This window comes from Gadus macrocephalus, chromosome 2 (genome assembly GCF_031168955.1).
Source record: "Gadus macrocephalus chromosome 2, ASM3116895v1".
Taxonomy (NCBI): Eukaryota; Metazoa; Chordata; class Actinopteri; order Gadiformes; family Gadidae; genus Gadus; species Gadus macrocephalus.
The window spans coordinates 11879395-11906500 of NC_082383.1; the positions used below are offsets into that span (position 1 = coordinate 11879395).

The 27106-nt window shown below is 44.1% G+C and overlaps 1 protein-coding gene across 2 annotated transcripts in view; it reads right to left on the bottom strand.

Moving 5' to 3' along the window:
- Positions 1–15235: 15235 nt before the first annotated feature.
- The window catches only part of nptx2a (neuronal pentraxin 2a), a 28042-nt gene continuing 16171 nt past the window's right edge, over positions 15236–27106 (bottom strand). For both annotated transcript variants that reach the window (XM_060041435.1, XM_060041426.1), the window contains exons 3-5: positions 24076–24320; positions 18414–18593; positions 15236–17278 (exon numbers count right to left, since the gene is read on the bottom strand). In XM_060041435.1, the coding sequence (XP_059897418.1) occupies positions 17051–17278; positions 18414–18593; positions 24076–24320 (653 nt within the window). In that variant the 3' untranslated portion in view covers positions 15236–17050. The remainder of the gene's footprint in view (positions 17279–18413; positions 18594–24075; positions 24321–27106) is intronic.

A 27106-nucleotide genomic window follows, 5' to 3' on the forward strand; every position in this document is an offset into this window, starting at 1 on the left:
ATTGACGCATATCATTAAATAGACCCACAGTTGCGGCCACAGGACCTTATATCATGTGTATTAAGTTCTCTTTACATATGTATATATTCTTTGCACACACAAATTTACATGACGACTCAGTGCTTCTGAAGTTGTAGAATAAAACGCTATTCAATGTGTGAACAAGACCATATTATTTGGGCATACACTGAGCCATTTGAAGTTTGAAATTCATGTGGTCATGGATCTGTCTCAGGGGAGACTGCAAAAGCCTTTTCAAAATATCAACTCGTCAGGTTCAAATGCGCTCATGGCTCTTAAAGGGGATGGGAGATGGCACTCCCATTGGTTTATTTCATGCTAAACCCAAAACAAACTAGGGCCCGACCGATATTGATTTTTGAGTGCCGATGCCGATTATTTTCAGAGAAAAATTACGATTACGATTTAATCGGCCGATTAAAAAAAAAAAGAAAACATATAAAACGTAGTTTTTGATACCTTAAATATACTTTAAACACTTTTGACGAATATGTGAATTGAATGCAGAATCTTTGAGAGTTTTAGAATACATTTACAGTCAAAAATGAGTGTAATGTAAAATGTAAAATAAATAACTAACTCCCAATGTGCTGCGCTCGTGAGCAGTGACTAACACGTGCGTGCTGAGCAGTATGGTCTCACCGTTAGAGTCTACAGTATAACAAATTAACATGGCCTGGGACCTAAAGAAAAACAGGCACAACATGCTCAAACAACGCGTCTTGTGTACATTGGTGAGTTGAGCGCGCAGCTGCCTGAGCGAGCGTGCTTTCATGTTGTACGGTAAAATTCAATCTCCTCTTTTTTACTCCAGCTAAAGTTGTTAGTTAGCAAGGCGAGTAGGAGCGCAATCTGCAGGATACTAATCGCAATAACATTTATAAAAAAAAATAAAAATAAAAATAAAATCAGTTGTAATCGGCCGATGCCGATTATTTTCAAAAAGGCTATAATCGGCCGATTAAATCGGCAGGCCGATAAATCGGTCGGGCCCTAAAACAAACCTACGGGTATTCAGACCAACCCATTTTAGATTTGAGTCATTTATCCGCCGGTGTGGGTACCGGATTGACTCGGCTGCCAGATCGACTCGGGGTCCTGCGCTTACAGATGACGTATCGACACTTGACGTATCGACCCAAGCCAACGGACAAAACCCAGAAGGGTTGTTTATAAACGGGGCTCAATCATGGACATAAAAAGGAGGCTCAATCCGTTTTGGTTTTGATTTCATTGAATGCAGCCCGTTCTTTCGCACTAACAAAGCCATTGGAAGCACGTCTAAAAGCACTGATGAATGCATATTTAACCCAGTTCCTGTTAGGGACTCTTATTCTGAAGGAGGAGAATGGAAGTGTCTGCGTGTGGGTCGCTGTTTTGACTCTATGTTGGGAGCGCTGGAAATAAAGTGGATCGCCCCGTTCAGTGAATGGAGTTAACCGATTCTTATTTTATATATAACCCAAGTATATGCAACAATAATTTGTACAAATGATTATTATTCATAGATTAGAAAACATACATACTTAATACTTGGGAATAACATGGGAATGAATGAAACGCGCATGCGCATTTAAAAGACAGCGTTTACAGGAAGTGGGTCATTATTGCGCATCTAGGACCCCGAGTTGATCTGGCAGCTGAGTCAATCCGACACCTACACCGGTATAATAGCAACAGTGCCAGGGATCCACCCACAAAGCTACTTCCGTTTTGCGAATCTCACTTGCGCGACCGTTACGCCTCGTTCACACTACATGGGTCGTGTCTGACGCATAGGGGACTAGTCTTTGTAGACGCATACTGCAGCCAACCAAATTGCTTCCCGCTACAAAGCCGATATAAATATAAATATAAAAGATGACACAAACAACAGGTGACAAAAAACAATCTTTTCGCATGGGACGCTCTCGAAATGCATTGTGTTTCCGTGGCCTGTGTCAAAAAGTTTAGAAATGTTTTTTTTTTTCTTTGGCTCAAAACAAAGAAGCAGTAGCCTGACTGCTCTGTTCAAATGAAATTTGTTCAAAGCAGTCGTTTAATTGCACTATAGGCTCTTTTTTTGTATCGTCCTGTTTTGATCAGTATATGCCAATGTTGTTATCAATAAAAAATCTTTTGCACAAGGCAAGCCGATGCACTTCACCATGTTGATAAGAGAATTAAAATAAGAAAAATTATGGGACAAAAAAATCAAGGGATATTTAGCATAGAAAAAGAATTTGCGATTAATCGTGAGTTAACTATGACATTAATGCGATTAATCACGATTAAATATTTTAATCGCTTGACAGCTCTAGTATTTATATATCGCGCAATGCATTGTTGGTCCGTCCGTCCATTTATCTCCGTGGCCTGCGTCAAAAAGTAGAGGAATGTTCAACTTTTCAGGCAGCGACGGATCCGTTGGCAATCAGATTGCAATTATGCAAATACACTCCATGCGACTATTGGATCCATTTTGCAATAAAAAGCAGGAAGCAGCAGGAAAAATCGTTCTGTTATATTTTTTTAAAGAAATGTGGAATCGACAGGATTGTTTTTAGTCACCAGTTGTTTGCGTTATCTTTTGTATTTATATCCACACATCAACACATACTTTACCGTATTACTTTTTTCCATATATACAAATCCTTGAAGGTCATGGCCAATTTATGAATAGTTTTATAAATATTTAGATAGAAATGTTATATACAACAAAGTGATATCCATAAAAATGCTTTGCAATGACTATGCCTACAGGCGACACCCACTACCCATCCCCAGAACATATCATATTTGCACACCTTTACATTTGCATAATTTTGTAGCACTCAGTAACTAAAGAATTATAACAAGGAATCACACTTACGCATACAAATTGTAATTTTTGCATCCACTGAAACCAGTCATGTTCTACTTGAATTTTGCATCTCATTCAAACACACACACACACACACACACACACACACGCACACACGCACACACGCACACACGCACGCACACACGCACACACGCACACATGCACACATCCACACTCACACACCAATCAATAACACGCTCATGTGCCTAAAAAATAAATTATATACATATGAAGGAGGCCATGACTTTTCTCAGAGGAACAAAACAAACTCAAGATCCAGGCAACTATGCACCTGCTGGACCTCCTGACCATCTGTCACATGCATTGGGACAGAAATCCGACATGCTGATCTCAAGGTTGCCCCATTGTGTGTAATCACACACATTTTATTCAATTTCCACTCCAAAGCACAGATGTTAAATAATTGGGGTCCCTCCGATAGGGCTTCTTCAGGCAAGGTTGGAATGGTGCAACCACCATCTGATCCACCAGGGTTGGGTACAGAGAGAGAGAGTTTGATAACCCCTACCCCCTCCTACGAAGATGACTTTCCACAGAGCTCTGCAAATCCCTCTTCAGCAACTGAATTCATCACATCATTGGTCAAATAACCCTCAGCGCTTTCATTATAAGTGCATCACATCAGCTCATGATCATCGTTTATTCCAGACTTTTTTTTTTTCTTTAGCACGGCTAAATGCATGTCACATATGTATAAGAAGCACGCGTGACACCAGGGACTGGGGAACGCTATCAGTGCGGTCGAAGAACGGTTTTAGTTGGCTTGAGCCATGAGAGAAATTACTACGAGTACAAGCTCACTGTCAATTATGCTAAATTGTACGCTGGTAATGTGCTCGACCTTGAGTCTCCCGCGGGGCCTTCTGGCATGGAGAGGCAGCATAAACGCCCGTTGATATTAATCACGACCGCGGAGGTGCAGCGGTTGGAGAAATACTGTCGTCACCACCGCTTGGCTCCGGGCTGCGCGCGCCTCCGACCCAACCGTCTGCCAACTTCCTCGTCCGTGTCTCCCAGCAATAGTTAATTTGAATAGTATTTTAAATCAGGTCACCCTCTATTACTGTTGTATTATTCAATATTTTTTCCATTATTTGTTTGTTTTAACTACCTAGAGTGGGTCGTGACTCGTGAATCATGGAAATAAGTAGGGAGACGTCAGTAGTATAATGTAGTTTGGATTCAAAATATAAAAGATTATGAAATAAACTTTAGCGTCAACTTCATTGCTGCTTCAATACATGCATTTCCCTTCTGCGAATAATAATGTAATATTTCTTCTTCATCTTCATCTAATCTCATTTTGGTCTATATCTTCATCCTCAACTAATCTCAATTTATTCTTCATCCTCATCTAATCTGATGCTACATTCCCTGACATCCCATCACGTATGCATGTGCTTTACAGTTCCAGTCTTACTGACTATAATATTGTCTCGATATCTTCAGGTCGGAGCTCATAACTGTGTAGCTTCCAAGAGCCGTGGATACACCATGTGTTCTGTGCATGTTCTGAGTCCATATGGGTCAATTCCACATACAGAGACACACAGACACACACAGACACAGACAAGCGCACAGACACAAACACAGGCCTCATACGCTAAGTAGATACACACCGACACACACACACACCGACACAGCGTCCTATTACATAATGATGCAGCCTACTTTCCTCACTAATCACACATGAGATTTAATGTTCACGAGCATCCCTCCATACAGAGCGAGGGAGAGAGAGAGAAAGAGAGCGAGCATGCAAGAGCGAGCATGCGAGCGAGCGAGAGAAAGAGAGAGAGAAAGAGAGAGAAAGAGCGAGAGAGAGAGAGAGAGAGAGACCCCACATGAGCAACATATGGGTGAACAGAACGTTGCGGTTGGCAAATCTTCCAGGGTGGACGTGGCCTCTCAAGGACGTCCCTCTTGTTTCATCACTTCCACTCACTTAAGCTCCTGCCAGGCTTACACATGTTAACCTTCTTCCTGTCCCCTCGCTCATCTGGGACTGAAGCCAAACATGGCTGAACGCCCCGGTCCACTGCAGGTTGAAGAGACCTCTGGTCATAACAACCCTTCCCCAATACCTAAGACTGTGTATTTTTTCTCTGAAATTTGTTCATAGTTAGGTAGAATTTTGTTAGAATTTGCTCTTTGGTCCGGAAAACAGGAAGCAGGGCTTAGCTATACAGCCGGAATGGGGGGGAAGAGGGAATTCTCATAAATAGCAAACGGCGCAGGAGCGTCTCAAAATAGACTGCTGGTGAGGGTTTAATACCACAAAGCCCATTAGATGCTGTTGGATCATCAGTCATGTTCGGATTTGGGACAAAGGGCATCTGCCCTCTGTGTTGATGTTTGTGATTGGGTGTCTTTGTGTGTCTGCAAATGCGTGCGTGTGTGCATGCATGGGTGTGCGGTTAATGCCAGTCACTGCGATGTCATTGTCTTTCACCATGCATCACGTGTTGAGTTCATGGTGTGATTATTTCCAGATGTCTTAAATCCAATGGAATAAAAATGATCAAACATACCGTGACCTTTACTAGACTCAGCTGGCCTTTCAGCATCAGCCAGGGTTTTAGAATAGTCATGCTAAAGCTGATGCATTTAATTTACCTGTGTGTGTGTGTGTGTGTGTGTGTGTGTGTGTGTGTGTGTGTGTGTGTGTGTGTGTGTGTGTGTGTGTGTGTGTGTGTGTGTGTGTGTGTGTGTGTGTGTGTGTGTGTGTGTGTGTGTGTGTGTGTGTGTGTGTGTGTGTGTGTGTGCAAATAATTGGAGCCTGCGTGCCTACCTCCCTGCATGCGTGTCACATTGAGCAGGGATACTGACCTTCTAAGGTTACAAGACGTTTATTTTTAAACATTATAATATGTATAGAATAAACCTCATACCTTTTGCATGTATTTCATTCTGATAAGATAAGTGTGTTATATTTTTTGCGATATTTACACCCAGCAGCAATGGTGAAGATAGATTGTTTGTTAAGGCGAAAATGTATTTGTTTATAGTTTGAGAAAAAAATAAAATGGGATTGCGAGTTCAGATGAACACAAGTTTCTATAGAAACACTTTTGCATCCACCTTGTCTTTCTGAATGTAACCGAAATACAACTCTCAGACTATAGATTCTTATAATAGTGCATATTTCATTGAAATCGGAGGGAAAAAGATCAATACCTAATGCTGTCTCCGCTGTCGCAATTCTGAGTACTAAAGAGGGCTATTATTTACAATACATATAATGCAGCTATATTATTATTATATAACACGATATGTATTCATTGCCAGTGTTGTGCCTGAACGCGTTCATTGAACGATAGTTCATGAACTGAACGTACTGTATTACTGCCTGATGAACGTTACTGTGAACTCGTTCATTCTGGTGTCTGTGAACGGCACGCTTCGTTCAATAGGGGGGTTATTTGTTTATCAACACGCGGATGCAAGCGCAGAACGCCGTGTTGTTTGACCGGTTGCCATGGTTATCTCTGTGTGGTTAATTTGCAGTTGCGGTGTTGTTAGCTTACTGTTACATTAAACTGTAATGCGCTAAATGTGCAATAAAACACGATAGAAACTGTATTTAGCTACGATACTTGATTCAACCACTCTATTTCATCCTAGACAAGCCACAAAGGGGGCTCAATGTTCAAAATATCTGAAAAAATTATTGCTCACAGCAACATATTGAAGAAAAGAACTATGAAGTAGTTACTTTTTTGGAACTGTGAACTTAGTTCAAAATTTTGAATTATGAGTGTTGAACTGAACTAGCTCATTTTAAAATTTGTGAACTGAACTTTGAATTAGTTCACGTAGAAAGTGAACTTTCCCAACACTGTTCATTGCATGATTAGCATTCCAGTGTGGCTTAGTCTCTGTTCTATTTCACTTATATTTCAAGAAAAAGCTAACTGAAATGTTCATGACCCTATGCAAAGTGAACCAATGTTTCTGTCTTCACTAATTCTTGTCTTTCCGTTTCATATCAGAGGAGTACCAACTTTACCTCTCTCTGGTTAAATAGACAGGGTTTTCCGTAAAGTGTCCAAATTATAAGATATATCACTATTAATTCTCATAACTTTTTAGGGTAATGCTTTATATTAAGGTCCTTGTAATAAGCCTTTGTTAATAGTAGGGCTGTCAAGCGATTAAAATATTTAATCACGATTAATCGCATTAATGCCATAGTTAACTCACGATTAATCGCGATTAATCATAAAAAAAAATTATATGGTAAATATCCCTTGAATTCTTTGTCCCATTAATTTTTCTCATTTTAATGCTCTTATCAACATGGAGAAGTGCATCGGCTTGCCTTGTGCAAATGTTTTTTTATTGATAACAACATTGGCATACACTGATCAAAACACTTCTCCTGGAACCGTCACCTTATCGTGGTGGAGAGGTTTGCGTGTCCCTGTGAACCTGAGAGCTGTGTTGTCTGGAGCCTTGTGCTCCTGGTAGGGTCTCTCATGGCAGAGTGGTCTCAGGTGAGGGGCCAGACTAAGAATGGTTCAAAAAAACTCCAATGAATAACGGAAAAAGAGGAGATGTGACCCGGCCCGGAGGAAGCCCGGGGCCCCCGTCTGGAGCCAGGCCCAGACGGAGGGCTCGATGGCGAGCGCCTGGTGGCCGGGTTTGCCAGGGAGCCCGGTCAGGCACAGCCCGAACAAACTACGTGGCACCCCCCCTCTCTTCATCCCATGGGCCCACCACCTGTGGGAAGACCCGTTGGGGTCGGGTGCGCAGCCACATGGGTGGCAGCGAAGGTCAGGGGTCTCGACGGACCAGACCCGGGCGGCAGAAGCTGGCTCTGGGGACGTGGAACGTCACCTCGCTGTGGGGAAAGGAACCGGAGCTTGTGAGGGAGGTGGAGCGCTATCAGTTAGATCTGGTGGGGCTTACCTCCACGCACAGTCTCAGCTCTGGTACCGTACTCCTGGATAAGGGTTGGACTCTATTCTTCTCCGGAGTTGCCGAGGGCGTGAGGCGCCGGGCGGGTGTGGGGATACTCATAAATCCCCGGCTGAGCGCCGCGGTGTTGGAGTTTACCCCGGTAGACGAGAGGGTCGCCTCCCTGCGCCTAAGGGTTGTAGGGGGGAAAACTCTGACTGTTGTTTGTGCGTATGCACCAAACAGCAGCTCAGAGTACTCGGCCTTCTTGGAGACCCTGAATGGAGTCCTCTATGGGGCTCCAGTAGGGGACTCCGTAGTTCTGCTGGGAGACTTCAACGCCCACGTGGGCAACGATGGAGACACCTGGAGAGGCGTGGTGGGGAGGAACGGCCTCCCTGATCTAAACCCGAGCGGTCGTTTGTTATTGGACTTCTGTGCTAGTCATGGATTATCCATAACAAACACCATGTTCGAACATAAGGGTGCTCATAAGTGTACCTGGTACCAGAGTACCCTAGGCCGAAGATCGATGATCGATTTCGTGATCGTGTCATCTGATCTGAGGCCGCATGTTTTGGACACTCGGGTAAAGAGAGGGGCGGAACTGTCAACCGACCACCATCTGGTTGTGAGTTGGATCAGGGAATGGGGGAAATTTCCGGATAGACCTGGTAAGCCCAAACGAGTAGTGCGGGTGAACTGGGAACGTCTGGAGGAGGCCCCCGTCCTAGGTATCTTCAACTCACACCTCCGGCGGAGCTTTTCTGGCATTCCTGTGGAGGTTGGGGGCATTGAGCCGGAGTGGGCGGTGTTCAAAGCCTCCATTGCTGAAGCTGCGGTGGCTAGCTGTGGCCTCAGGGTCGTAGGCTCCTCAAGGGGCGGTAACCCTCGGACACCGTGGTGGACTACGGTGGTCAGGGAAGCCGTCCGACTGAAGAAGGAGGCCTTCCGGGATATGATATCCTGGAGGACTCCTGACTCGGTTGCAGGGTACCGACAGGCTCGAAGGGCTGCAGCGGCTGCCGTGTCGGAGGCTAAGCAGCGGGTGTGGGAGAAGTTCGGAGAGGCCATGGAGAAGGACTTTCGGACGGCACCAAAGTGTTTCTGGAAGACAATCCGGCACCTCAGGAGGGGGAAACGGGGAACCATCCAAGCTGTGTACAGTAAGGATGGGACTCTGTTGACCTCAACTGAGGAGGTCGTCGGACGTTGGAAGGAACACTTTGAGGAACTCCTGAATCCGAATAACACGCCCTCTATGTTGGAGGCAGAGCTCGAGGTTGATGGTGTTTCGTCGTCAATTTCCCTGGTGGAGGTCACTGAGGTAGTCAAACATCTCCGCAGTGGCAAAGCCCCAGGGATTGATGAGATCCCGCCAGAAATGCTAAAGGCTCTGGGTGTTGAGGGGCTGTCATGGTTGACACGCCTATTCAACATCGCGTGGGAGTCGGGTACAGTGCCAAAGGAGTGGCAAACCGGGGTGGTGGTTCCCCTGTTCGAAAAGGGGGACCAGAGAGTGTGTGCCAATTACCGGGGTATCACACTTCTCAGCCTCCCTGGTAAAGTCTACTCCAAGGTGCTGGAAAGGAGGGTTCGGCCGATCGTCGAACCTCAGATTGAAGAGGAACAATGCGGTTTTCGCCCCGGACGTGGAACTACGGACCAGCTCTTCACTCTCGCAAGGATCCTGGAGGGGGCCTGGGAGTATGCCCATCCGGTCTACATGTGTTTTGTGGATCTGGAGAAGGCGTATGACCGGGTCCCCCGGGAGAAACTGTGGGAGGTGCTGCGGGAGTATGGGGTAAGGGGGTCTATCCTCAGGGCCATCCAATCTTTGTACTCCCAAAGCAAGAGCTGTGTTCGTGTTCTCGGCAGCCAGTCAGTTTCGTTCTCAGTGGGTGCTGGTCTCCGCCAGGGCTGCGCCTTGTCACCAATCCTGTTTGTGATATACATGGACAGGATATCGAGGCGTAGTCGTGGTGGGGAGGGGTTGCAGTTCGGTGGTCTGAGGATCTCGTCACTGCTTTTTGCAGATGATGTGGTCCTCATTGGATCATCGGCCTGTGACCTTCAGCACTCACTGGATCGGCTGGCGGCCGAGTGTGAATCGGCTGGGATGAGGATCAGCACCGCTAAATCTGAGGCCATGACTCTTAGCAGGAAACCGGTGGATTGCTTACTCCGGGTAGGAAATGAGTCCTTAGCCCAAGTGAAGGAGTTCAAGTACCTCGGGGTCTTGTTCGCGAGTGAGGGTACTATGGAGCGTGAGATTGGCCGGAGAATCGGAGCAGCGGGGGCGGTATTGCGTTCGCTTTACCGCACCGTTGTAACGAAAAGAGAGCTGAGCCGCAAGGCAAAGCTCTCGATCTACCGGTCGATCTTCGTTCCTATCCTCACCTATGGTCATGAGGGCTGGGTGATGACCGAAAGGACGAGATCGCGGGTACAAGCGGCCGAGATGAGTTTTCTCAGAAGGGTGGCTGGCGTCTCCCTTAGGGATAGGGTGAGAAGCTCAGCCATCCGTGAGGAACTCGGATTAGAGCCGCTGCTCCTTTACTTAGAAAGGAGTCAGCTGAGGTGGTTCGGGCATCTGGTAAGGATGCCCACTGGGCGCCTTCCTTGGGAGGTGTTTCAGGCGCGTCCAGTGGGGAGGAGACCTCGGGGAAGACCCAGGACTAGGTGGAGAGATTATATCTCAACACTGGCCTGGGAACGCCTCGGGATCCCCCCGTCAGAGCTGGTCAATGTGGCTCGGGAAAGGGAAGTCTGGGGCCCCCTGCTTGAGCTGCTCCCCCCGCGACCCGACCCCGGATAAGCGGATGACGATGAGGATGATGAGGATGATCAAAACAGGACGGTACAAAAAAAAAGCCTATAATGCAATCAAACGATGAACATACAAAGATATGCCTTGAACATAGCAGTCAGGCTACTGCTTCTTTGTTTTGAGCCCAAAAAAAAATTAAATTAAATTAACGCCGTTAAAATTGGTTTGCGTTAACGCCGTTAATAACGCGTTTAACTGACAGCTCTAGTTAATAGATAATAAGATCCTTATTATATGCTTATTAACATTAATTTGTGTTAATCTATAAGTGTTAATAATGACGTAACAATCATGTTTATTGTGAAATTATAAGACTTTTATAAGCACTTATAAGAAAGTAGTGGGGGTTATTGGTCTCGACTTACGGTTTAGGCTGCAGTATGTCTTTTACAGAATTTGAGGGGGAAAAAAACACGTTACAGAAACAATAGGGGACCAAGCAGCTTCGCTGCTCGGACCCCTAATAAATAGCGATCTGTTTTCGGCGCATGTAGGCCTATCTGCCTCAGCCCACGTTTAACTAATTTGATGTTGATGACGCAGATGTTGAAATAAACAGATTGATTTCATACAAATCATAAAAGCCTCTCCCTGTTTGTGTGTGTGTGTGTGTGTGTGTGTGTGTGTGTGTGTGTGTGTGTGTGTGTGTGTGTGTGTGTGTGTGTGTGTGTGTGTGTGTGTGTGTGTGTGTGTGTGTGTGTGTGTGTGTGTGTGTAAAGTGTCAGAGAATGGGCCCATTGACTAGCATGAGCAGGGAGCGGCAGCGCAGATTTTCGGTGTCCCCTGCTGGATCATGGTAGGGTGGCAAAGGCGACTCACAGCTGGTCAAAGCCAGCTCTTGGAGTTGTGCATGCTGGGGGTCCTGGCAATAGATGCACATTGGTTCAGGTGCAGGTTGCAGGGTTTGGCTCCGGCCATGCGGGTGCATATGCATTGCAGTCAAAGTAGAGAAGCATAGTAAATGCAGGAATTGGTATCCTTTATTCTCAATTTTATTTTCTTCTCTTCTTCTGCTTTACCCCGTCTCTCATGCGTCTTAGCGTTGAGTCGGTAAACTTTCTCGGTGGCCTCACCTGCTGCTTTAAATATTGCCACGTAAACGAGGGGGGGGGATTAGGGGTAGAAACGGGATTGAGCCTTAAACTTAATTGCACAAACTATGAAACTATTTGAGTACCGTATAAACTCATTTGGTGCTTTAATCCCAATACTGTGAGTTCAAAGATATTAACATAGGTAGACACGGGGACAATAAAAGCCCTAACCCTTGTTCTGATTCCATGCCCTACCAGTTGACATAGAGAACTCCTCGCAAAAGATGTAAAGACAAACAATGTAACTCTTATCTAAAGTGAATAGTAGTATTAGTAGTAGTAGTAGTAGTAGTAATTGCTCACCTGAGGTCTTCTATTATAGTAGTGTAAATTAGAAAGCAGGAGGCAGAAGTGGCGCCAACCAACACGGAGTTAACATTTCTCCTCATTTTCTCCGAGGCGCCAACCAACACGTTGTTACAGTGTCCAATCTGCAGTCAATGCAATCATTATCTTTCCCCCCTTAAATCACTGCAATCTTATTGTGAGCTAAAATTGCCTGAAACAAGCTTTTCCAATCTCTTGAAAATGCAATAACTGATAACAGCTTGTTATATCCAAGTTTCTCTCTTTCTCGCTCTCTCTCCAACTCTGATCCTCCTGCTAAAGAGGTCATGCATGTGAACAAAGACATAAAATGACTACACACTGACACATAAACAATTGTCTGACATCTCTGATGAAAAACGCTAGCAATATAACACAGCCATTAAAACACATATTCCCTGCTTATCTCTGTGCACACACACACGCAAACATGCACGCACACATGCACACACACGCAAGCACACACACACTCAAACACACACAGACACACACACACACAGACACACACAGACACACACACACACACACACACACACACACACACACACACACACACACACACACACACACACATCAATGTCACTCTCGCTTCCCCACTCAGTTCCATTTCATTAGTGCTGTACCACTCTCCTTGCAAGGTAATGTCTTAGAGGAGCACGTTTCACAAAGTGTCTATTTGCAACCGACCAAGAGAGGGAAAAAGGTAGCAATTAGTGAGTGAACAGCTTTCAGCAAGGAGGAAGCATTCTGCAAGAATCCTTGAGAGGAAGCATAATCGTCATCCACGTCGTGGAGAATCAAAACCATTATTTTTTTACTTTTCACATCCAACCCTAGATTTCACACATCTTACATTTTTTACCACCCCCACCCCAGGTGATGAGAAGGGATACATTTTTTACTAGAATTCCCAGATATTGAACATCCGGATTTGTTACTGCATACGCAAGCTGTATGTATGGTAAAAACCAACATAGAATTCATTACAGCATGAAAGAGAATGCCAAGCACAGAGGCAGAGTGGCCTACATCACACCAGCACCATAATCCTCATGGGCGGATTAAAAAAAATGCCCACCTGGAGGCCTGCCAGCCCATGAGGCTGTGTTTCCTACCACTGCCAAAACACTGCCCGAACAAGGGCACGCTCTCTGTCCTATGCAGTGGTATTGAAGGGATTTTTTACTTAACCTTGAACCATGCCATTTTGTGCAAGGCCCATTGTATAAACTACATGAGTTTCAAAATGGCTCTGACAATTAAAACAGTGCATAATTGTCAATAATCCACACTCCAAAAAGAAAGCCAGATAAATTGTCAAGAATTGCACTAAATCCTCAGAGGCCTGCATCAAACACAGTCACTGATATTTTACAAAAAGTCGAGAAAAGCTGCTTTCTCACCTCCTACAAATGTCTGTCTATTATAGTATAACCCAGAATGTTACACAGAAATATACACACACACACCTCTTGCCTTCATGAAACTTTAATTGGGTAAAAAAAGGGACATTTGGCTACAAGGCGAAACATAATGCAAATAAACAGGAACAGGTAGCATTTATATAGCGAGGATGATACAGGTTTCTAAGGTTTTGTTTTCATTATTTACTCAATGCTGCCAGCAATGCTTTGATTAGTAAAGTAGCAACATGTTTTGAGTCTTCCAACTAAACCAAATGCACATTTGGTGCTCAGGAGAAACAAAGGCATTTCACAGTTTTGACAAAGCATTGCTGCCGAATTCATCTGCATTTTCCATTTTTTTTTGTACGGCCTTGCTATAATAAGCAGAATGAGCAGAAAGCAATTATTAAGAATTTGCGAGGAAAAAGCAAGTGTCCAGTTTTACATTTTCAAACAATTAGATCCCGAAAAGGACTAATGTGGTTAGGTGTGATGCTTTTAAAAGGTTACAAGACTTAAACTGAGTGAACACCCTTTTCCATAACATTCACTGCTGTCCATTTGTCACTCGCATTCAATCTTGTTTTTTCTTAAAGTGTCATTTCGGCGAAAAAATTTACCCCAGGGTCTTTTTCGGCATTAAGCCCCATAAAAAAAGCCCTTCAGACACTTTCGTTGAAATCGAGCATAGAGCTTGCCCGTGAATGCCCGGAGCAATGTAACAGCCCAAATGGATCCATGTTATTGACTAGGGGCATTGCGAACGCTTCGAAATCTGCATTTTTTAACCGCTAATATTGCTCAAAATAGCTCCAAACATGACTAGGGTCCCTACACATAAAACGAATCATCAACAACTTAGGGAACGTACCAGGAATTTATTAAAAAATACTTTTTCAAGTCTGTGCCTTACCGGTGATACTTGGCTGTTTTAAAAAATTTGGCGCCTCTATTATATTATTTACGTTTAAAAAATGAAGATTTGGAAGCGTTTGCAGTGCCCCGAGCCAATAACATGGAAGCCATTTGGGCTGTTTCATTGCTCCGGGCATTTGCGGTCAAGCTCTATACTCAATTATCAACGAAAAAAAGACCCTGGGTTAAATTTTCGCAGGAATTATACTTTAATGATAGACATCTGTACTATTCTTCACTGTCTCAATGTATTTAAATGTCCCTTAATCTCATGATTCCCTACCAGGCATTTTGGTGTCAACAAAGTTATGCTAACTGCAGGTACACCTGGATTTTAATGACATAACAGAAAAGTTTCAGTCTGGTTTTAAATCACGCCACAGCACAGAAACGGCACTTTTAAAAATCTTTAATGATCTTCTTTTAACTGTCGACTCGGGGATCTCTGCTGCGCTCGTGCTTTTAGACTTGACTGCTGCCTTTGACAGTCGACCACCAGATTATTTTATCCCGCCTGGAACTCTGTGTTGGTATCACTGGAAATGTCCTAAAATGGTTCAAGTCATATCTGTCCAAGAGAACCTTCTCTGTTCATCTAGGCCAGTACTCCTCAGCTGCAGCCCCACTAGTCTGTGGGGTCCCCCAAGGCTCTATTTTATCTCCAATTCTCTTTGCGTTATATCTGCTGCCCCTAGGTTCCATCTTTAAAAAACACAACATTTCGTTCCACTGCTTCGCAGATGATCTACAAATATACCTGCCATTAAAATCAATCAAAGAATCAACAAATGCATTGTCAAACTGTCTGAAAGATGTGAAAACCTGGCTGGAACTTAACTTCCTATCACTAAACAGAGATAGAGCCAGACAGAGCCTTCGCTGTGGCCGCTCCTAACCTTTGGAACAGTCTCCCCCTGAGTCTGAGATCTGCCCAGTCCATAGAACAGTTCAAAACACAACTAAAGACTCACTTTTTTACATTGGCTTTTAATACAGATTAAGATTTTATTTTATCTTATTCATTGTTGTTGCTAATATGCAATATTAAGCCTTCTTGTTCTTTGTTTTGTTTTTTATATTGTATTTGTGTACAGCACTTTGGTCAACTACTCTTGTTTTAAAATGTGCTGTATAAATAAACTTGACTTGACTTGACTATTAATGGAAAATGGGCGGCAGAAGAAGCAACATCAATACACAACATTCAAAGAATAAAGTAAACCGTCTGACAAAACACCACCACTTGCGTTGCGCTGTTCGATCAACCCAACCCTCATTGATTCCATGTCTTGTTGTTCTTTAGATAGTCTTTCTTGTTCAGTCATCTCATATCCATGCTGTGAAAGGCCACCTTCCTTCGAGACAGAAGTCACAACGACATGGAATGACTTCCCTGGTGTCCATACAACCCAAACAAATATACAAAAATGAAACTTTTGGAAAGCCTTTGTCATCATCGGCCCGTTCTGTTGGCTTTTGTTTTGCGCGCGCCTGCACTTACACAAGAAGAACACACTGTCGTCCTTGATAAATATCAGCTCCCAGTCATGCTGACTCACATCAAAGTTTAATTAATTATTTGTTAGAGGAGGGAATTAAAGGGGTGTTCCGCCAGGGCCCAGACCGACTCCGCCCACCTCTGTCTGGACACTTGCCTTGGTTGCTTCCAGGCTCTGCTGACCGTCCTGAGCCACAACTTATTAAATTGTTTTTGTAATTTATTTATTTGATTATTTTACCTGAGCTAGGCGTCTCTAGTCTCTCTTCAAAATCTGGTTCGGGACGAACAGCTGATCTAGAATCAGGGAGTTAGGATGGTGATGTTGTTCCCTCACGAGATACGTCAGCAACGAGGCTTATACGCATGTCATTCTCTCTCTCTCTCGCTCTCTGTCTCTCGCGCGCTCCCGCTCTCTCTCTCTCTCTCTCTCTCTCTCTCTCTCTCTCTGTCACAAAAAAACTAACATTTATTCCCACACACTTACTCCAACATGTGTGTGCAGACACACACAAACACACACCCACACACTTACATAATTTCAAGCACACAAAATGCTTGTGCGTATTCACAGACAACATGCGCTGCCGTTTTTTTAAAACATATTTTTATCCAACCCAGGCTACACATGCATAAAGTGACATTTGAATATCAATAACAGGCGTCCTTTTTTGTCTTCCCCCTACAAATCATCTATGATATCCCCTCCCAATCAATCTCACCAAGCAAGGTAAACGTGTGTGTGGAGCCAATAGTCACAGTGGATAAATCCAAACTTTGAGACTGCATAGTTACTACATACACAGTTCGTCAGAGGATGGATGAAAGCGGATGGGAAGTTGGGGTTGCAGCTTTCCCTTCTAAATTTCTAAAATGTAATCTCATCCAAAGAAGGTAGTGAAACACGGAAAGGCAAGATCACATGACTTCATAGTGGCCCCAGTAGTGGAGCGTAGTCCTGGTGGGTTTGGATATTTTGCACACAAAAAAATATAGGATTCTATCGACCGAAAACGGTGTGCGCCTAGACCCAGCCGAGCCAAACCACGTGACCCTGCTTTCACAGCTCCGTGTCACCCTACACAAAACCCCCTTTTTTATTAAAGGGCCTCACTCTTTTTCAATGGAGCTTCCGTTCCACTTCATCTCACAGTTCCTTCACACCATCGTCATCATCATCATGATCACCCTCCTCTTTTAGGAATCGAATGCACGCTCCTCGCAGATCTCAAGGGGTGCTTTGGTGGCACCGCCCATCACTTCAACATTGGTGTCCACCCAGGGGATGACGTTGCCGGGCATGTAGGCCGAGCAATTGGCCATGCCGACGATGTCCCCGGGGCGCAGCACCCGGTCCCACATGTTGAACTGACTCATCTCGCCCACGAACGCCTGGGTGGCATCGAAGCGACCGCCCACAATGTCCTGGCGGGAGAAGGGGAAGGTTGAGAAGAGGTGGAGGGATGCAGGAGGGGAGGTTGACAGAGGGGGGGGAGGCAGTTGGAGGGGAGGCAGGTAGGGGATGAGAGAATATGGGAGGAGATCGAAGAGGAAAGAGCGAGATAGAGACACATGCAGCCAAGCAATAGAGAGAGAGAAACAGGAAACAGGGGCAGACAGAGAGAGTGAGAGCAAGAGAGTGGGGCAAAGAGAAACAGAGAGAAAGTAAGGGAGATAATAGAGAGGGAGAGAGGGGGGCAAAAATAAATAGAAACAGACAGACAGAGATAGAGATAGAGATAGATGGGCATAGAGGTAGAGGCAAAGATAGACGAATGTGAAGACAACATTAGACATCGATCTTTCAACATCCCCATCATATCTCTATATTCTTTTCCTCACTGCAGCAAATCAGATCAATTCCTCCTGTGAATCTTTCCACATAAATCGTGACTCCTGCTCTGCATTACCTGCCACCTCCTGCAATTATCCATCCACCTGTACCTTCGCTGCTGCAATTCCACAACCCCTAAGAGCCACTAGTGTATATACTAGTATAAGGGAAGTATAGTTCCCTTAAAGTATGGTGTGCGAGTGCTAGTTGCGTGTTGGACACACAGACACACAAAAGCATGGACACACACACACACACAAGCATGAACACAGACACACACACACACAAGCACACATACACACTGGAGAGGGAAATGTAGTTATGGTTATGATGTGTTTTGCATAAGATGTGCCGGCCAGGGGGAGAAGGTGAATGACGTGTCGCTGATTGGGCAGATGCTAGAGTAAGCCCCTGATGATTCTGCTGCTCTTGACGCCTGTTCTGTACCCCTGGCCCAAGGGGGGACACACAGAACGGAACACAGACACACACACTGACGAAGACACACACTGGAAAACACACACACACACACGCACACATAAACACGCACACACACACGCGCGCACGCGCGCGTGCACGCACACACACACACACACACGCACACATAAACACACGCACGCACACACACTCACACACTAACACCTACTGATTTTTCAAAAACCACACACTTACCATTCAGCCTCTATTCCCGTACCTCTCCTCTCCCCCTCCCCCTCCTGGTCTCACCTGCTCCTGGCCCAGGATGATGACTCCTCCAGGCTTAATTGGGTGCCAGGGGGCCAGGTTGTCCCCTGTGCCCAGCCGCTCTCCATCCTGGTAGGCTTCCCAGAAGCCATCCCTGGTTGTCCAGGTGATGCAGATGTGATGCCAGCGGCCATCGCTTACAGACAGAGGCAGCTGGGCCACCTACACACCGGACAATAGAAAGGTGGGTTATAAAAGAGAGAGTAGGAACAGGTGTGTGTGTGTGTGTGTGCTGTTGGTATTAATGCATTCATCAGATACTTTGCCTGTAATAAATGAAATATGCGACGTGGGATGGCAATCTGACAGGTGTGTCAAAGAAAGATGGCTCGTCCTGCGCAGAATTCTCCCTCTGACGAGGCACATGGGCCACACACTATTTTAAATAATACTTTGATGGTGATCGTCATCAGCCACCATGCATAATGGACAGCCTTCCGAGCAGTAGGTAGCAAACCGCTTCTCAAAGGAGCCTTTGGTGGTAGAGCTCTGCTTTGTCTGCTGATCAAAAGACGGACTGTCGGATCCCTCATCATCACACGTGTTTGCGACGAAGGCATCGTCCACAGTTGGGAAGGCGCAAAAAATGGATATGTGACTATTCTGTGGCTCATGAACGGTTAATTTTGTCCTCGAGATAATGATATATTCTTATATTTGCAGTTATTTCAAATCACATCTATTGGGTCCAACAGCATCTGTGGAAGTGGTTTCACATTCAAAGGAACATTTAAAGATTAAATAAAATCTGAGGATCTCAGAAATACCCAGGGTTCATATGTTATGGACAAGCATTCGATTTCATAGAGAAAGACTCATTCAGAATCGATTGTTGTAATTGGTTTCAAACATTATGGTCAAACTCGAAAACATTGACACACTGTAAAAAATAAAAAGTTGAGCAAACTCAAAATTGCAAGGCAACTTACAGCAATACATTTTTGAGTTTTGAGCCCATCAAAAAGGTCATTTTCTTCTTTAGACAAACTTGAAAGTTAGTTATACCGACTAAGATTTTTATATTTTACAAACTCAAAAAAATAAGTCAGGGGTGTTAACTTAATATTTCAAATTAAGGTTAATATTATTTAAAAAAACAAACATTTCAAAGAATGCAAAACAAGTTTTAAATTCACTTTATTAAAATTAATAATTTGAAACTTCCCTTTTAAATTTCTGAATGCCAGACAGCAATATAACAAGCAACATGTAGCTAGTTCAGCAGCAGAGAATCACTGTCTAAATGCAGCAAACCAAAGTGCAGAACAAGTTTGACATTATGGTCAAACTTGTTCTGCACGAGACGGGAGCCCAGGTTAAACGGTGACGCAACTCTCGTGCCTCATACACCGCACGATGCCGAGAGCTGCCTTTATTTAACACACACCCGCAACACACAGCGCACCGCACACCCAACCAACGGACATGCAAGTCTCGGTAACGGTGGCGGCAACACTACGCACAATAAACAACACACAAACAATAAAGACCCCAAACCCGTTAACCCAACTTAACCTAACAGAAACAAATTGACAAAAGGCAATAAACCCCTTTTTCCCAACCGGCATCACGAATACCCAGACTCCCCGGGGGGTAGTGTCGAAATGCGCATGTGCACCGTAGTTGGCCCAGCCTCAGACAGAGTCTGACTTAAACCCGTGTGTCTTGCTAACAAAGAGACTACAGTGAGCCCAACTCTTGACCCAACATTGTTGGTTGGACTAAATTGCATTGCACAGTTGACATGAATACTTAATGTTTTATATTCATTTTACTCAGAAATCATAATGAGACCAACAATTTTAAGTTTTCGTTTCTACAGTGCAGTACGCTGTGTAGAGCATTTCAATAGAAAGGTTAGACGATTGCTTGCGTTGTTGATTGTTGCTTAGTATTCATGGAAGACAAAAAGCAGTGGATACACAACTGATCCCTGCCTCACCGTGGTTCGTTCCAAGCCTAACACACCCAGTATGGTGCTGCTACCTCATTCACCATATGAATCTTGTATAGACTGCTAATCCTCGTGGATTTACTTGTCACGTTGAAAACAAAATACAGAAAATGTGCAACACGTCGGACCAAATGTGCAATTTATAAAAGCTCGGCGGGTCACATTGAGTGGTTGCCAGGGAACACAGTGTTGACGTTAGTCCTTCTTCAACAAGTTGCAAACCTTTACAAATGAAATCCCATCGATCATTGGTTTAGCTCAGAAGACATGAAGGTTTTGCCATTAAACGTCACCGCGAAGTCTAATCTGAATGGTGGTAGGATATAGTGGTGAGGGTTTTGCTGATGTCGTATCCAGTAGTCCTACTAAGTTATAGCAGAATTAGCAGAGGGGGTGCGGCACAGAACAAAACAGAAAGGGTCGGAGTTATGCATTGTTTCCTCTTTCGTTATCAAGATATTCTCATTTGCGTGAGCTGGTGATGTGGCAAGTCTACACGCGGGATACATGTTTTTTTTATGCATGAAACCTTACAACACTGTTTGACAGTTAACTAGGGCTGGTCCGTGTTTGTGTTCGCCATTTACATGCTTACAGATACCTGCCTCCAGCAACGTGATTGGACAAGAATTAAGTCTGATTTGTGAGATTAGAGTTTGATTTACTTCTGACAGAAAGGTTTAGATTTTGAACACGAATGACAGCAGAAAACCTGGAGTAGGACAAGATGCCCCATCCTTACCTGCTGCTTAATGACCTACATCTTCAACATTCTTGTTATAAGCTGCTAATCAATCTTCTAAATTACTGTTCCAGATAAAAAACAATCACGTTTATGACAAACTATGAGATAAAAGAAAATTTGGGCTGAGAGTACTATGGATGGAGAGGGGACGTGTTATCCCCATAGTTACGACACACACCACCTACTTTAATACGTTGTTGTTTATGAGCGTTATAATGAGCCTTATGACGTGTGCCATACACCATAAAGTTATAATTAAGGGTACTAGAAACCTAACTCTCTCATGGACACCAACATCAAAATCAACTGTTGCCCTGAACAAGTGGCGTAATACTATAAATGTCCGGGTTTAAGCCTCTCTCGGACGCTGCCATCAACATTACTAATGCCCAGACAAAGCTTGACACATCCACGAAGAGGAGGAGGATAACAGGGGCACTTGGTGTCATGAAAACAGCATTACCTATGTTCGGAGCAGGGTGTAATGTGCCAAAATTGGTTGGTGGAAACTGGTTAAAACATAGAATTTCACTCTATTTCAGTAACACTGATACAATATCATATGACAATGTTGAAGATCATATAGGACTGATTACCATGTTTAAAACAATTCACAAACAAAATGTACCCTTTACCATTGGTATAACTGTATTCAAATCAGGACAGACACATGTTGAAAATCATTTTACCACCATGGCCACATAACCTTTTGGACAAAGTCAGACTACACTAGTCTATACTGCAGTACTCTCTATGGTAGCAGAATACAGTCTTTGCAGTCTTTTATCATTATTACTTTGCATGGTGATTATTATAAGCATTGTTATAAATGGTACACACAGCGAGATGATGTGCCCAGGGGAACCTTGTAATAGCATGAATAAATGTAACGCATGGATGTGCTACATACAGTACACACAGTTATCATATTGAGCATGCATGGTTCATTGATTGCTACCATCCTCCACACACACAAGTGTACACATAAACACGACGCATGCGTGCTTCAATTTCACTTGCACATCGACACAGACACACACTTTGAATACAGTTCTCTGATCTCTAATACACCCTCTACCAGTCTCTCTATCAGTCTCTCCCTCTCGCTCTCTCTTTGTCATCTCTGTCTCTTTCTCTTTTCGATCCCTACATTTTCTTCATTCTGTGTTATGTGTTATTGATGTTTAGAGAAAATCTGGTTGAAAATCTGCTGCCTGCCAATAACAATAATAAACAAGGGGCACAAAAAGGGAAAAGTAACAGAAAACCCTTTAAGCCCTCCATTGACCACTATGCTCCACCAACAGCACCGTCCGATACACCCATACTAGCACTTTCTGGCATCACAAACAGGGAAATATGTATTGTTACAATCCCGGTTTACGCAAACAAATGTTGTTTAGGTAACAAACAGAAATGTGTGTAATACAGAGCGATGGCATCTAATGACAATAAGAAATCCACAATTAAACATTCAAACGGCTCGACAAATGCTGTCTTAAATGCCTTTGCGCTTTTCATTTCCATGCAATAATCATAAAAGGCCTTGCTAACACTGTATTGCTAAGTATTGCCAGAGGAGTTGGGTCGGCCAAATGAGCGACCCGTATGAAATTAAATCAGGACTATTGTGAGAAGGAAGGAAGGAGCTCACTCTCTGGAGGGCGAGAGGCACGAGAAGTAAACCTACTTGTACTACCACTATTACTACTACTACTACTACTGCTATTACTACTAGTATTACTACAAAGCCCTACTACTATTACTACTACAACACTTTGCTCTTATGGCTACTCTAAACTCTGTCCACTTGTTTTTTTTTAAATAGGTCATCTGTAGTGACTCTTAGTTTGATTCCATACTTTGATTTAGGGCTGCTCGATTATGGAAAAAACATAATCACGATTATTAAGATTGAAATCAGGATTATTCAAGCGATTATTTTTAAATCGAAATCGAGATTGAAATTTGATTAATCGCCCAGCCCTACTTTGATTGTTCTCAGCCTTGAGGCTTGTAACTCACCTTGAATAAAACTATCTTCTAAACGACTAAATGTACGACTACTACTACTACTAATACCACCACTAGTACTATTACTATTATTACAATAATCTATGGTAGCATGACCAAAGAAAATCAATTAATGAATAATGAAATGAATAATAATATCTGATAATAGTTCAATGCCAAAAAAGTCACAAATCAAAACAATACGATTGTGTCGTAGGGTTTGTGTTAAATCCCCATACTGTGTAGTCCCTCTGAGATACAGTGAAGAAAAAAATTCCTTTCCTTATTTACTACTATCCATACACTATAGAAGGCTTTGTTTATCAAGCCATATGCTTGCTCGCACACTCCTACACATCCGCAGTCATCTTGCCAGGCTCAATTAAGAAAAAAACACTACACAACTACAAGAACAAGAACATAACAACAACACACAATGACACACAAAGTACACACACAAAGTAAAATAACAAGCGGAAAACAAATACTATGAAATCTCTCACTAGAGCACAAACCTCCGCCAAGGATTCAGCTTGGGGGGAACCAATAGGCTGCCCTGAAATGAGTCCAATGACACTCCTGTCTCGGACCTGTCTCGGACCTATCCAAGACAGGTCCGAGACAATAAAAAAACACCTTGAGTCCGGTCTGTTTATCCAGTGTCTTAACCAAAGCCATACATCCGTCCATGGTCAGCGTGTTGATTATATCTTTCCCTATGAACTCAGCTTTCGTCATGTGAGTGGAGGCTAGCGTTGTACACACGTGAACCCACGTGGCCTTGTGTTTCCGTATCCAACCCTCTGATTGGTTAGATTGTGTAAAAAATAATAAATTTTCTTTTTATCGAAGCCATTGCAATTAGAAAATCGTGTTCTATTACATTGCGATGTCAGTTTGAATTTGATTAATCGTTCAGCCCTAGCGCCTACCTTATCGTTCACCAGCAGCTCAATGGGGTTGTTCCCCCACTCAATGAGCACAATCTCATTGGCCTGGCCCGGCACGCCGTAGGAGAATGGGGTGCCGATACCTGGGCTGGCGCTGGACTTCAGCCACATGCACACGGTGAAGGCGTACATCTCTGGCAGGCTCTTTTTGATGCGGCCGAACAGGTAGTTGGTGCGCACTGACAGGGACACCTTGAAGTCCTCCGGCGACTTGAAAGCGTTGTTGGCTGCGGACATGCATTAAACAATAAATACGTCAATACTGGTGTGATATACTGTTTGTAGGTTTAATTCAGCTCTCGACAAAGACAAAAATGCTTGTCGATATTGATGACAATTACAACTAGAAAATGCATTTCCAGCAGAAATGCGATGAGTGCTGTAGTACTAAGTAGCCGCGTTTACATGGACACATCTATGCCGCATAGATTTCTATGCGGCATAGAAAATGGTCATGTATACGCCTCATTCGGAATACAATTATCTGTGCGGCATAGATTCTATGCCGCATAGAATAGGTGGTGTAGTCCGTTTTAAATCGCCATGTATACACTTATTCCGCATAGATTGGGGTTTAACTTAGAGCAGCCGCAGTAGTTCGCAATTGGTCCACTGAGCTCCGTCTGTACTTTTAAGCACACCGAACTTCACCGCTGTCAAGGGAAGTGGATTTATTGCCTGATTCACGTCTTTGTTATCACTCCGTAAAAGTAGTCCGGTAAGCGTGTCCGGTTGCTAAGCGACGGGACATGGCTGTTTATTAATGAGGTGTCCGCACGCGTCCGAGATAACTGTAAATGAGTAGGCTACTACTAGTACATTTGCAGGCTGAACGTTAAAATACTTCTTAACTTAGAGAGATGGCAGCTGCAGTAGTGCGCAATTGGACCTTCGAGGATTCCTGGTCACTAAATTCCCGTAAGACCACTCTCTCCCACCAGTCTTGGCTGCGGACTCGCATCCAAATTCTTCTTGTTTGCGGCGGCGCTTAGGGTAAATATAAAGATCTGACGAGAAATTGACGTTGCTGCGCTGTCCTCCTCCTTCTTAATTGAAGGAGCAGGCAGAGAAAAGCTCTCTCCTGCTGTGCTTTCATTAAAATCAAATTTAAAATCCCCGATAGTGATAAGACATCCATTATGTCGCCGCCGGTCCAGAGACGTGTCAGGTGTGCGCGAGAGACATAACGGACACTTTTGTTACTGCCATGTATACAGTACATTCGGAACACATTTTAGGAACAGATCTATGCCGCATAGAAATCTATGCGGCATAGATCTGCCATGTAAACGCGGCTACTGAGGTTGAAATATGTTTTAATGAAGCCACATAAGCCGCGTTTACATGGCACATCTGATCCGCATAGATCTGTTCCTAAAATGTGTTCCGAATGTACTGTATACATGGCAGTAACAAAAGTGTCCGTTCTGTCTCTCGCGCACACCTGACACATCTCTGGACCGGCGGCGACATAATGGATGTCTTATCACTATCGGGGATTTTAAATTTGATTTTAATGAAAGCACAGCAGGAGAGAGCTTTTCTCTGCCTGCTCCTTCAATTAAGGAGGACGACAGCGCAGCAACGTCAATTTCTCGTCAGATCTTTATATTTACCCTAAGCTCCGCCGCAAACAAGAGGAATTTGGATGCGAGTCCGCAGCCAAGACTGGTGGGAGAGAGTGGTCTTACGGGAATTTAGTGACCAGGAATCCTCGAAGGTCCAATTGCGAACTACTGCAGCTGCCATCTCTTTAAGATAAGAAGTATTTTAACGTTCAGCCTGCAAAAGTACTAGTAGTAGCCTACTCATTTACAGTTATCTCGGACGAGCGCGGACACTACGATACGCGAACACGTCATTAATAAACACCCATGTGTCCCGTCGCTTAGCAACCGGACACGCTTACCGGACTACTTTTACGGAGTGATAACAAAGACGTGAATCAGGCAATAAATCCACTTTCCTTGACAGCGGTGAAGTTCGGTGTGCTTAAAAGTACCGACGGAGCTCAGTGGACCAATTGCAAACTACTGCGGCTGCACTAAGTTAAAGGCCATGGTGCAGGTTTTATTTTTTTCGGATTTGCGCCATTTGCGTGTTGGTAATAAACATTTTAATGGTTACCTATTGTATTTAATGTGGTTGGGTATCACAAAACGGAATTTAATACGAAAAAGTGGGTCATATTGGAGCGGTTTGCGATAGCTTCTCATTTCTCCCGGAAACCGTTGCATGACGTCACGGTAGGGAGACGACAGACGTAGCCCTTCGAGACCCATTGAGAGTAGAGAGTACAGAGAGATAAGAGACAGATAAGTAAGAGATAAATACATAGATACATATATAGATAGCCTAGATAGATAGATGGATAGACATATAGATAGATAGAGATAGACAGAATAGATAGATATATAGACCGATATAGATATAGACCGAGAGATAGGGAGACAGGCAGACAGATAGCATAGCATAGCGAGTTAGGTAGGTAGGTGGGTAGGTAGGTGTAGCATAGCGAGTTAGGTAGGTGGGTAGGTAGGTGTAGCTTTAGAATGGTGTACAACTGTGTTTGTGCTGGGTGTAATAATTCTAGCAGAACAGGACACAGGGTCCATGCCTTTCCGAAGGACAAGGCAACCCTCAGACAGTGGGTACAGTTTGTCCGCGTTAGACGGGCAGATTTTTCTATTACCTCGGTCACTAAGAACTCCAAGGTCTGCAGCGCTCATTTCACGGAGGAAGATTACGACCAAGGGGATATCAGGATGGTATCTCTCGGGTTAAAGAGGCTGGCACAGCTTATTCCGAACGCCGTGCCTTCTGCGCACACGCATCTCTCTGCCTGCCCTGCCCCGAGACCGAGAGGCACCAAGATCACTGCCGCCAGCCGCAAGCGAGAGCTGGCTATGGTAAGCCTCATGGTAATATTTACAAGCTGTGCGTTAGCTAGCCCTGTGTATACTATAATATACCGTATTCCCTTTGACACCGCCTCCACTACAGTCATGACTCA